The sequence below is a fragment of the Macadamia integrifolia genome, chromosome 2, assembly GCF_013358625.1.
Source record: "Macadamia integrifolia cultivar HAES 741 chromosome 2, SCU_Mint_v3, whole genome shotgun sequence".
NCBI lineage: Eukaryota > Viridiplantae > Streptophyta > Magnoliopsida > Proteales > Proteaceae > Macadamia > Macadamia integrifolia.
The window spans coordinates 23422043-23435474 of record NC_056558.1 but is presented as its reverse complement, the minus strand read 5'-3'; the positions used below and the strand labels follow the sequence as shown (position 1 = coordinate 23435474).

General features: G+C 37.7%; 2 protein-coding genes across 4 annotated transcripts in view; one reads left to right on the top strand and one right to left on the bottom strand.

The window, feature by feature from the left end:
• Position 1: 1 nt before the first annotated feature.
• On the bottom strand, positions 2-1738 carry LOC122064595 (ubiquitin C-terminal hydrolase 12-like; the record flags this gene model as incomplete). The annotated part of the gene is made up of 4 exons (XM_042628324.1): positions 1431-1738; positions 614-731; positions 200-369; positions 2-90 (listed from the first exon to the last, which is right to left on the bottom strand). Coding segments are annotated over exons 1-4 (498 nt in total), but the record flags the coding sequence as incomplete, so codon positions are not given.
• Positions 1739-2932: 1194 nt separating this feature from the next.
• The window catches only part of LOC122072302 (mitochondrial outer membrane import complex protein METAXIN), a 13549-nt gene continuing 3049 nt past the window's right edge, over positions 2933-13432 (top strand). Inside the window, exons 1-4 of one of the 3 annotated variants that reach the window (XM_042636893.1) lie at positions 2933-3407; positions 10497-10837; positions 11083-11159; positions 11260-11320. In XM_042636893.1, coding sequence (XP_042492827.1) covers positions 3251-3407; positions 10497-10837; positions 11083-11159; positions 11260-11320 — 636 coding nt within the window. In that variant the 5' untranslated portion in view covers positions 2933-3250. The remainder of the gene's footprint in view (positions 3408-10496; positions 10838-11082; positions 11160-11259; positions 11321-13432) is intronic. The other 2 variants (XM_042636892.1, XM_042636891.1) reach the window with 2 other exon arrangements.

Below are 13432 nucleotides of genomic sequence, written 5' to 3'. Positions count from 1 at the left end.
ATCCATTGGAATATTTTCTGAAACTGCCAAGGGAAATGAATCGAGCAAAACCCCACTCTTTCTTGATCTCATTGAAATGTCTCCCATGAACTGATGAAGTTTAACAGTATATATCAATGAAAAGGCTTAGATATAAACAGAATTAGCTTAAGGAAATGAGGCTCAATTAATCAATTAAGGACCCTAATTAAGAATTTACCTTTAGCTGTCAAGTAATTGCAATGGATTTGGTTAAACAAGGAGAACCGGAAGCTGGCCTTAACCTCCCAACCAAGAGCTAATGAATTGGAATCTGCCATGACCAAGTATATGGAAATATGATTTTCTCCCTTTTCATGTTTGTTCCCTTTTGGATAGATGCACAACTTCCTGTATGCAATAATATGACAAAATTCTTATTAATACACTTTTTCCTTCCATAATGAAGGGACAAAGTTTTCTTGTCTGAGAGCAGCCCCTGACCCACATGCCCCCTGTTTCTGGGTCCAGGGGCCACTCTCTGAAAAAAAAAAAAACACTTGCCCTATGATGAAATATGATGTCAAAAGTATCTTGCTTCTCTGCTGATGACAATGCCAACGGTGGAGAAGAAGTTCAAAAAAAATTAGCTTACCATTTGTAGCCTCCGGCTTCAAAGACCGATGAATTATATTCCTTTGTAAGTGCTGAAAATGAAAGAATCTTCAAGACATAGTGTGCAGGTGGGGCATCTCTAATTGATCTTGCTGGTCCTTCACAATGCAAACACAAAACCAAACAAGCAACATTCTTTGTTAGCTAATAATCCATTTAGAAATCTAATGTAGATGATGATGTTAGCATGAAAGTAGAGTTTTTAAACAGATCACATTTCTTTCTCTATTTGAAATTTCAGTTTCCTAGGGTTTTCTCTTGAATGGCTCTTGTATTTTTTGGTTCAACCCAGAGAAGACACCTCCCCTGTCCCCAAGCATGGATTTTGAAATCGGTATATTGATCCCAGAAGGATTCCCAACCTAGGAACCCTGTTGATACCTATATGAATTGGCTGATTCGACCAATCCAATACCTATTTTAGAACCACAACCACAAGAGGGGGAAAATGTAAAACTGAAGTTGAAACAGCGATTCAGTTTCTATCAAGTTCGTATAATAGATCGACAAACATCAAGACTTTAGAACTTCATGGCTTTGGTTTAAACGATCAGACTAGGTTTTCTAAATTTCATATTGAGAAAATAATCTGTTCTAAGACGAATTGAATAATGGTCACTCTGTTTTTCTCTCTGGTTTTGCTTGGAATAAGACCAGTAAGGTCTGTATACGGATCAACTTTATCCAATTTCAAAACCCATGAAGTGGGAAAAGAGAATCAGATACTGGGTTAATTAATAATCTGACAAATAAAAACAAAATCAATAAAGAGATTAGAAAGTGTTACAGATAAAAACCTTTAAGTGGTGAGAACACAGAGCCGTCAAGATTGCAGTTGCAGAGAAGAGGTCGGAATGAGGAAGAAGATGAACATTTCTTCTTGGGTTTGCTTCCGAGACCTCCAAAACACTTTGCCATCTTTTTTCTTCCTTACTAGAAGATGCTCTGCTACTTCACTGCTACTTAAGAGAAGAAGAAGAAAATCAAAGTTTGATCTTTGAGGGAAGGGTTTTTAAATGCGAAAGAGGGTTTGGGTAGTTCTTAAATTGGGTGGTAGAAATTGGGTTCCAAGATTCGGAAGATGAGTTTCTTAAAATTGAAGACTTGGGCTTCTTTCCAATTTTATCAAGATTCTCTTGGGTATCGCTTTATGAGAGTTGCTAAAAACGAGTAGAGGGAAATACATTCTGTGTTCTTGGAGTTTAGAACCGAAACTAGCCGTTGGAATGCGAACCGAGTGGAAATAAGTCGGCTTAGTTTGATTTCAAATTCTGAAACCTTTTCTTGGTTCGGTTTATTTTCAGTTTCAGGATTTAAACAATCGGTTTGAACAGAATAAAGAACTGAATAAAAATCGAACTAATCCGGTTCGATTCTGGTTTGAAAAATAGGCTTCTATTCGGTTTCCACATGCCGTATCAAGCTGGTTTCATTCTGGTTTGAAAAATAGGAACCTGTCAGAGTCCACATGTTATATATTGAACGGAACCAAAATCGAACCAATTGACACACATAGATACTCTGCAAGCAGCCATTGAGCAATAATAACAATCAAAACATGAGCCATAAGAAGGGCATTTTGGACAAAATCGACCATTGGATGGGAAAAACCACCCTAAATCAATCATGTGCCCATCTTCAAGTTCTCTCCATATGTAGCTTTTTAATTTGGCTGGTAGGATTAGGTCGTTGAAAATTTGGCTAGGGTTGTCAATCACCCCAAACCGCCCAAGCTTGCTTAGGGCTTGGGCTAAGTGATCAGCCCACAGGATGGGCTTGGGCTGGAATTTTCAGGCTCGACGTGGAGCCAGCCCGGGCCTAGGTTGAGGCCGGCCCGGCCCAACCCAATTGAATCCTATGTATATGATAAATATATTATATTGTTTTTTGTTGGGGGTAATGATAAACATATTATAGTGCTATATACAATATGTATATATTACATTCCTTCTTTAACATATAAAATTTCAGATTTTTTTTAAATGTCTCCATTCATTATCAACACCTTATTATCATCACACCACTCATATTTATCCTTATTACTTTTTTTTTAATCTGCATTGTTGGCTTTCAAAGTCTTAGAAAGAGTAGAGTAATGGCCTCTCTCATTCAAATGATAATATACAAGGGCTGCCATGATCAATTAGGGCCAACTCGATCCAGCCCGACCCAATCAAGGTCAATCAAAGCTGGACTGGGCTAGACCTAGACTGAGTTAAATGGGCCGAGTTTTAAGCCCATTGACAGCCCTAACTTCGGCAGTGTACAAAGGAGTGAAGGTTTAGCGCTGTTGGGGTTTTACCGGCCAGATAGTACTCAAAGGTCAGACGCGCGTAGCGGGAAAGAGGCGTGGACAGTGGACTTGGGCCTTAAGGGGTGGAGGAGAAACGAGTGGGGATCTCCTGTCTTTGGGAAGCCATATAGTTGTCAAGATTCTGGGGCTGTGTGTCGGATTCGGAGAAGAGGCAAGGGCTTAGGTAGAAGAGAAGGTGACTGACAAGGGAGGAGATTTAGGGTACCAAGTTCTTGCCATGGTTGTCGCCAACCTTTAGTGTCTTATTTTTTATTTTATTTTTTTCATTTTTGGGTGATTTAGAAATTGAGAGAGAGAGCCTACATGGATGAAGAGAAGGCTAAGGATCTTGTTCTTGTTGCAAGGAAAGCTTGTTTTGGTCTCCCAACAGCTTGTCCTGCCTGCTTGCCTGTTTACTGTTATCTCAGATTGGCTAACGTGCCTTTCGATTTGCAGCTCAATGTAATTCAACCTGATTCAGGTAACTTCTTTTTTCTCTATCTTTTTCTTTGTTTCTCCTTTAATATGTAATTCAACCTGATTTGGGTTTCTCCTTCCATTGTATCTGAACGATTTTCCTTTACATTGGTAATTGGCATTGGCGTAGGCTGTGGTGTTAGAAATGATTGTTCCATATATATTTGGGTCCCCTGAATTTCTTGCTAGAGAATGATGTTTGTCCTTTTATGGCTATCTTTCATTGTCTTGTCAGATAGAAATGTTTTTACTGCTAAGTATCATTCATTCTTGGTATTTGGAGCTGGTGCCTATCCTTGTGTCTTGTTAGTTTGATCCCTGCTGTTTCTAGATTGTTAGGATACTGAGTATGATGATTTACTTCATGATATTTGAAAAGACAAATGGTTTCGATAGGAAAAAAGAAAGAAATTTTATGTAGAAGAGAAAATGAATATGGACATAGAAAAAGAATAAAATACCCATTATCTAACACTGTGCAGTCAATGGGAAAAATCTTTCTTTGTGGCCTGTCACAAATGATCTCCAAGAGCATCACCTCTTGGCAAACCTTCCAACCTTCAACTCCCTTCAACTCCTTTGTCACATTGGCCATATCATAAAATATGATCCAGTAACGGCAACCAATTTGGGTAAACTTCCATATCTAGTTCAAAGAAGTCTATAGTTCTTTCACTCTACAAACCATTTGTAGTCAATTTCCGTGAAACCAATGCTGTTGGATTCTGATCTCTTGGGTCAATCAATATAAATAAAATAGAAATGTCAACTGTTACATACTTACAGGGCCATTCAAAACCAAACAAACCCACAAAATAACTCCAAAAGTGCCAGGAGAAGTTGTGTCATATCCTTCACACCATTGTTCCAAAGTCTGCAATCTGCTCCTGATACACCAACACGTACAATATGAAGAGATTGTAGCAAACATTCTAAATCACTAATCTCCCATTGCAGCAAGTTTCTTTGAAACAACAAGTTTTAGATGACATATCCATTACAAACTCGGATATACTGCTGAACACAGTCATTCTTATCATCACCAGATTTCATATTCTTGGAAAAAGAAGCAGAAAGGGGCAAATCAGTGCCAAAATATCTTCACAAAACCTGTCCTTAGAACGATACCACCTTGTACGAGATCAGAAGCAGGAATTGGTCCATATTCTTGATACAGTTGCATTGGAGTGGTTAGACCAATGTCATCCTGTATGGAGACCTAGGCACAAGCTTGGGAGGCCCATAAAGTGCTTGTGGCAGTCCTATGGGATGAAAATAAGTTTTGGGTAGTTATATTATAGATCGGGCTTTCATTTTCTTGGGTTTCATTGTAAGGGCCTAATTTATAAACCCATGAATTGGTGGTAAAGTTAGTACATGATTAAGAGTTAAGTGTTTGAGTTAAATACTTAGATCAGGATACTTAATAGTTTTTAAGAGGCCTGTGTTAAGTCTATTTTTTTCTTTGCTCTGATCCATGTAGCCAACCCCATTTAGTTGGATAATATTTCAGTGAAGGTTGAAACAAAACTAGGTACGACTTGGTAGCCCGCATCTAGGCAAGATTTATGTAAGATTCAAACTTAGAGGTATACCCTTTTTTCCCCAAAGGTTTTGATTCTTCCCGAAATTCTATGTGGTACTAACATAAAGTTGGGTGAACAGTTTCGTAGGGGTGTTTTAACTTTAGTTGTACTTGTCCACTTATACTTGATTACTTGTAACACTAGTACGCTTGTGCTTGTAACACTTTAACATGCTCTGATATTAAATGGTTTTTCTTCATTCCTAGTGCATATTATAGTTGTTTTATTTGAAATTTGTGTCTTATAATTCTAATTTATGTGTAGAATGGGCTATATTTGAGAAATTATACATGGTACAGCGTACGCTGCCAACCTAGGGTACCAAAATACCATTTTGGGTATATTTTTAACAATCCAAAGGTTTTAATATGTTTAGAAATGCTTAATTAGGGTCTCCCTGAAGTTTGGGCCAAAATATGACCATTTGACCACTGAAATTGCTAAACAAAATGGCCAGACGAGACATTCAAAGTTTCTGTTGAAACTGGAATCTTGAACCTTTTTTATGGGTCAATTTAGGAATTTTATACTACCCCCCCCCCCTCCCATCAATTGGATTTTTTTAAGTAAAAAATTCGAGCTTTTCTTTTTAAGAATTTTGGAGCTGTTGAGCTTGGCAACGGGATTGTATCTCAGACCTGATTTCTTCTCTTCTCTTTTCTTCTGCTTCTTCTACATTGATTACAACAAGGTTAGTTTTTGCAACTCTCCTCTCTTTGTATCAATCTTAAGTTTTGATTCTGTTCTTAGGAAAAAAATTATAGGATGAGGTTTCCCTGAGGCCATGGTGAACGTGCATCAGTTTTCCATGTCTCATCGACACCGTACAATAGGTGGGGGAGATATAAATGGGGAGAGAGGGGGGCCACATCACGACCCTCTCTTCCTTCACTGAGCAGTGAAGGAAAACTTTGTCCTTTTTTTTTTTCAGGTTTCTTGAATACTTACACCAATTAGGAATTTTCTGAAACTTCAATTCTAACCATGGATTTCAATTCTGCTTCCATACAGCAATTGGTTTTTGTTCTGATCTGTCTTACGGTTTTAAAATTCAAACTAATTTCCTGTTTTCCTATGACAAGTCTGATTTTAGTCTAATCGATTTTCAAGTTCTATTTTGTAAGTTTGTTCTCAGATTTCTGATTATCAGTAGGTTTGTTATTTGATACGGAAATAAATCTCTATGCTGGTTTGTCTGAACCTTTCATGAATTCTCAGATTTAGGAATTCCTTTTTCAAGTAGGAATCTTTAGATCCTAAGGATCTGACCATTGGATGAAGCCTGATTTCTTATATTATATTCTTCCATCCAATTAGAGCCTTTGACCAGAATTTTGGCTGAATCTGATCCCTTAATTTTCTGTTATTAAAATTCTTTGGAAATCTGATTCATTCCTTACCTGCAATCCTATCGCAAGCTGATCTCCCACCGGATCTCACTGGCTCGAAATTAGCACATTCTTAGAGATATTCCAAATTTGCATACAACGAGATTTTAAAACTCCTTAGAACTATATTACCTTGTATGAGATAAGAGAAAGGAATCAGTTCGAATTCTTCTTGAAGATATCCCAAATTTCCACACCATGGGATTTTAAAACATGCCCCACCCCACATCATCAGTCCCAAAAAACCCAATTGGAAACTTTTATGGAAGAAAGACTGCTTGCAACTGGATCTCTAGAGCCATTGTACTGAAAGAGCTTTGTGTGTTACTTTAACAGGTCATATTCCCGCTACCAAAGCTTCTGTTTATGGCAGACTCATTTGCACATCAATGGTGGAAATCTTGACCAATGCACAAGAAGTTTCTCATAATTTCAATAATGAAATTGCCTCCTCTTTTTTGTCTCAGCAATATGCTTGGCAACAGTAAATCAGCACCCAAAACCACAAATCTCACTTCCAAAATCTAGTAATTGGTAGCGCTTTCTATAACTCACCCTTTCACAATCATTATGTGGCTCATGCATAGAGCTACCATCCGTAGGTAAATCCAGTCAACCAAGTTATAACCCCAGATGTCACCAGTTCTGAAGTCATCTCCACTTTCTTAGTTTTAGATCCCTTTGGTTAAAATTTTGTTATTTGGCATTTGTTCTTTAATTGGTATTAATTAATTGATCATTCTCTTGGTGGCTCATTACATTATGACCCTCCTCAGACCCTGCAGTGGCAGGAGCCTCGTGCACTGGGTATGCCCTTTTGTTTTTCTCTTGGTGCCTTTGATTTTGGTATCTTGGTTCTAATTATTGCCATACTTTTCATTAAATTTTGTTCTCTAGAGTTGGTTGTTTACTTCTTGTCAAGCTATTATTCATTTGTTTTTTGCCTCACATTATTTATGTTTTATTTTGACTTTGTTTTGTGTGCTGGATTGTCTTCTTAAATTTTTAAACTATCAGTTTTCTTTTGCTTTTGGTAAAATCAATGTCTTTCTTTGGTAGCCATTACTTCGGCACCTTATTAATCTATTATTCCTCAATTAAGGGTTTTATCCTCTGCAACTCTGAAAGATCCATTATTATCATATATGCTATAACAACTCCTATATTGTTTCATTAGGAATTTTTTTCTTAAACTGAATAAATTCTATTGTAGAACAAAAAATCTAGATCTACAATTGCAACAGTTGTAATAGATCTAATCTAAACCCTTGACTACACCAAGCAGAACCAGGAAAAAGAATACAAGCAAGGCCCAAAAAACAAAAGACAATCTCATCAAGGTGTGCTTCCCCGAAACATTATCTTGGGTGAACTACCCCTTGCTTAGCCAACATATCAGCCATGTCATTACTGTCCTAGGGCGCCCATTGAGAAGAAATGTTTGCTTGGAAGGGCCTGGTGTAGCCATCTGATCACATAAGTAAATTATTAGCATTGCCTTCCACCATCATATTGCTAAAAACCAGCTCTCAAAGCCGAGTTCAAGCCCATTGGCCCCATTCTCAAGTACAACATTTCTTCCCTCTTTGAGTCACCCTTATCGATGGGTTTTGTGTAAACTTTATAACCGTTCTTGAGGTACCCCCTCCAAATCAAAGTTCCCACCCCCAAAGGTCCAGGATTTCCCATAGAACTCCCGACAAAAGTCAGCCTGGCCAAATCCATCCAGAAGGGGACTGATGCAACCCTGGGTTCTGAAACCCTGATTATAGGTCACTATGGGACCATAAGAATGATAAATAACACAAGTTAAGAGAATGCCTTGCTGCCAAGCTAACTAAAAAATAGTAAGTAGTATCAAAATAGAAACTTCTTTGAATTTAGCTATTAACTTAATATCAAGACAAGCAAATAGCAAGCACTGTAAAAAGAAACTAAATATATAAGATCCTAGTGAATATTGGCAGTATCTATCATCCATAACAGCTGTCTATATGGAGCCGATAACCAAAGCATACAGTTGACCCAAAGGCTGGGTCGAACTATTTGTCAGATTTTTTTGTGTATGCTCTAGTTTTGACATTTTTTTACTTATTCAAAGAATCAGTTTCATGAAAAAAAAAAAAAAAACCTAAAGTGATAGTGTACGTTGGCTGAAGCTGTGCTACTACTACATATATAAGTTACTGGCTAAAAATGAAAATACATGATTAAAACAAACAAAACATAATGTAGACGATCCAAAACAAATAATAAAAATTGAAATCATTTTACTATATTTACAAGTAGGGGTGTCAGAAAAGCCTGGTTAGCCCGAACCCGCCCTTAGCCCGAACAGGGCCTGGGCTGAGATTTCAGCCCATAGGGTGGGCTAGGGTTGAGAATTTAAGGCCCGAGGTCGAGTTGGGTTGGGCCTAGGTTGAGGTCTGGTCTCAACCCTACCCTATATATTAATTATATAATAATATAAATATGTTAATAATTATAAATGGTTATTTATAAAAAAAATATCTGTAAAAAGTCTTTTATTTTTCAGTCTACATATATGCAAAAACTTTGGTCTTTGGCCTCTTTAATGCATTAAGATCAAGTAACCAATAGTATTGGGCTCAGCTAGATTGGGTAAAACCTAGCCTAATCCGGGTCCATCAGGGCTAGGCTAGGTTGGGCTAAACCCGACTGGGTTGGGCCTGGACCAAGATATCCTAGCCCGACCTAGGGTTGGGCAGGGCTTGGGTTGATTTAAGACTTAAGAGACCGTAGGATTGGGCTGGGGTTTTAAGAAACCCAGCCCAAGTACATTGTGCCCAAAAAAAAAAAAATGATATTTGGGAAAAATGGGGTTTTACCTTTTTTGCTCCAAGAACCCTTCCTTAGGTAGATGTACTTTGCTTGTGTAACATTCAATTGTAGAATGAAAGATTGATGAAGAAATTTCAATTTCTTGGCTGATTTCCTATGTTTCCCACCTCTTACCGTTGAAATAGGTAGGAGAGAAGTCAATATTTGCAAAATGAGCTTGTTTTCCACAAAACAAGCCCTTTTATAAGGTGCTAGTTGGACCAAAATGGTCAAACTCATTGAGTTGGTTGAAAATTTCGGTCGAAATTGGGGACTTCCAAAAGTACCCTGTTATATCGTATCGGGCACTTGTGATATGGTTGATATTTTGAACCATGCCTCAGATAGAGCCGATTGGAGGGCAAGGATCCATGTAGCCGACCCCATTTAGTTGAAATTTTCCTGACTTGCTGGCATTGGGCTTCTTTCCTTTTACTTTTATTTTTTTTTTTCATTGCTCCTATTTCATTTTTGCATGAATTCATATAGCTGACCCCATTCAGTTGGAATAAGGATGAGTTTGTTGTTGTTGTCTGGTTAATTTGATTGATTGATCTACCTGAACATGCATTTGTTCTGCACTTTTACTTGCATGCCATGGCACATCAAAATCTTCGAAGTTCGAACGTTACCTCATCCTCATCACCTGTCTCATAATCTTTTGATAAAGTATGTCTTTGAGTTAATATGAAATACTTAAATTCTATGTAACAAGGCTACACGTTTTTTCATTTGCCTTACCTACATGTGTTGGCTACCAAGGCACATGTCCAAAGTACAGTTCAGCTAGCAAAGTGATTAAATAACTACGGTTCTGTTGTCGCATAATAAAAAACAAAAAGGAAAAAAATTAAAAAAATAAAACAATACTACTAGAAATATAAATCTAAAGATTGGTATCATATCAGTCAAACTGTTTGATCCAAATTGGAAATGGATGGGACTGATTTGATCTATTATATACCACTAGCAGATCCCTCAGTTTACGTCATTTTTTTCACCTTGGATCAGCCAATGCCTTGTTTGGATTTATGATCCAGAACGATTCAGATTAGTATCACCCTGGACCAATCTGAACCATGATCCAAGTATTAAATTGTTAATAGTAAATCTGAAATTATTTGCTTTATGTTGTGGTATGCTATGTTTCATCTTTGGTGCATATAAAACAATTTACCTCTCAGGTTCTTATGCATTTTCTTTGACAGCGTTGGCAAATATTGCTTCTCATATAACCTACCATCATCATGATTTTTTGTTGGTTTTAAATCTTGCTAGATCAAATACCATATGTTGAGTATGGCAATTATGTGGCCTATAACAATGAGAAAGGTGGGGTCATGGAAACTTTAAAAGAAGATGGCATTGTTGATTTGGACTCTGGGCTCCCAACTCACTCAATCCCTGAGTGGGTCTCAACAAAGGCTATGATTAGCTCATGGCTTGTTGATGGAGCGATGTACGAACTCTGGGTTGGGTCTGATGGAAGTACTGCACATAAGATTTATTACTCTGACCTCCCATGGCCAATTGGAAAGATTCTATACTTCAAACAAGTTTATGCCGTGAAGCAGCTGCTTGGCATTACAAAAGTCAATGCTGAGCGAAGAGAAGCTGAGGTAGTGTGACTATTGTCTTCCTCTGCACCCTATCTGCATTATCTATTTTTTCAGAGTTGGAACGCTACCCGTCTGTTCCCCATGCCCCGACACAGCCTCTGTTTTCAGGGGGGCAGGAGCATCTTTTCACAACCCCCCTGAAAACAGGGGCTCTGTCTGGGCGTGGGAACGCTAGATGGGTAGGGCTCTTTCTCTCCTATTGGTAAATGTTACCATTCATGAGCATACTGAAATTTTATCAACAGATTTATAAGAGGGCAGCAATTGCATATGAGGCACTATCAACAAGGTTAGGGGAGCAGACTTTTTTCTTTGAAAACAGGTGAAACTATTTTTGAATGCTTTGTGAAATTTGTGTCTTTTCTAACTGAATTTGATTGAAAATTGTACTTTCAACTAATCAATGTACTAACGCTTTTCAGACTGACAAGCTTGGATGCAATATTCCTTGGGCATGCCCTTTTTGTTACTCAAGCATTACCTGTAAGTTCATTTTGTTTTATTTTGTGCCTTCATTTTATTTGTGGAAGTTGAGTACAGGTTATGCAGAATTGGGAAGAGACTATGTCCAATTTACAGCCTCTCCATGTATTTGCAATAAGACTTCTAAAAATGAACATGTATTCTGATTTGCCTTCCAAAACTCTATTAGATCACCTGCAAATTGGAGGTGTAAGACACTAGTCATTCTCCGTCGATGAGAAAAACTTTGATCAGTTCATTATATTTTTTGGCCTCACAAGGAGCTTATTACAAATATTTTATGGAGGGCCCTTAGAGAAGAAACTGAAGATCAGAGTAGCAGGAGAAAAGGGGGGGGGGGGTGCAGTACACACTCTCAAAGAGCACAAACCAAACAAATTCTCATTCATTATCAAATCTCTTTTGTAATTTTGTCCATTGGTCACAGCCAATATATAGGGAAAATAAAAGACATGAAATTGGAAACCAACTAAAATAGGAAACTAGCCTAATCTAGGAAACAAATTATGAAACGAAAGCAGTTCAAACCAATTCTAATTCCTTACTAAAATCAAACCCATGTTTAGACTGGTTCTGTTATCTGGGCTTCTAGAGGGGCTTAAAATGGTTCTTCCATGTAACTACATCAAAGAGGAATGAAAAGATAGGGTCTTTTCGTTTGAGGGTTGTTGGGTCTTGAAGGAACTTTTGGGGATCAATTTATGAACTGGTAATTTATACTCTTATTCATCTCTGTAACAAGGGACCAATCCTTTTTGCTCCCCATAATTGTAGAAGTCACAGACTTGGATTTAAGATTTAGCTTACATTTATTTCTTCTATTTTTAGTATTTTATTGCTTGTAGTCATGACTGTTGATGTATTTACGCTGCCCTTCCCTACAAGTTCGAGCTTCAAGGTGAAACAGTAGGGAACATGGTATCAGAGCATGGAGGTCTAGTGTTCGACTCCTAGGAAGTGCCATATGTGTGGGCATGCATATGTGTCACGTGCATGGTGCCAAGATGGCCTGCATGTGTAGGGGAGTGTTGATGTATACATTTACGCTGCCCTTCCCTACAAGTTCGAGCTTTTAGGTGAGACGGTAGCGAACAATGATAGATAAGGAAGAAGTAAAAAAGCGAGGAGTTGTTTTTGTCCCATAGAGAAGTAAAAAAGCGAGTGATATTCTGTATGCTGTACCTTTATTAAATCAATTTTAGTGGTTTAACTTAAGAACACTAAACTGGTGAATAATTATTATGATCGCTCCTCAAAAATTCATCAAGTTTTTTAGCATTATTAGATAAGGAGGCAAAAGATAGAAGGGTGATTCTGTGTATTTTTAAAAACCATGTCAAGTATGGCGCATAGTTGCTAAGGCGTCGCCTAGGCATCCAGGCTCTCTTGAGTCCAGAGCATCAACACATCTTGTTGGTGCTTCATGAGTTTACGTTGATTTATGTTTATTGTTTTATTTTTTGATGAATATACTTATATTATATCCTATGTTTTATTAACTATATGTTGGTTTTCTCATATGAGGTCATTACTCGTATAATAATTATATGATATTGCACTGATATGGCTTCCAGATGCATATAAACATAATTATATAAAATTATTATTTCTATATTACATATAACGATATACCGCACGCCTAGGCACCCCTCCAATGCCTTTGGTTGCCTAGTCGCTGTGACAACTATGGTATAAAGAGGCTACATGGTGTTTAGCAAAAGAGGCTGAAAATTGTTAATACTTTTTATGTGCGACAGCCAAGGTGGGAGCTGAAATGGTGCTATATATTTCACCTCATCATGGACTACATGTGATGAACTTCACTCCAATGACCCACTGCTTCATGGCTGTGACATGGGCCAGGAGTTCATTTCACCCTTGCTTAGTTGAGAAAATGTTAGTAATTCCTTTGCTTTAGAGGGCATGTCATTCATTGTCGAAAAAATACACAGCTCTATAGCCAATTTGAACCAAACCCCTTTTCCTATCTTATTCGAAAAGTCCAGCCTAAACTTGGGAGAAAAAGTGACATTTTCAGGTTTGGACTCTAGTTTGTGGGTTGTTTAGTAAGATTCAGTTTTCTCTTTTTTTTTTTTTTTTTTTTTTTGGGGG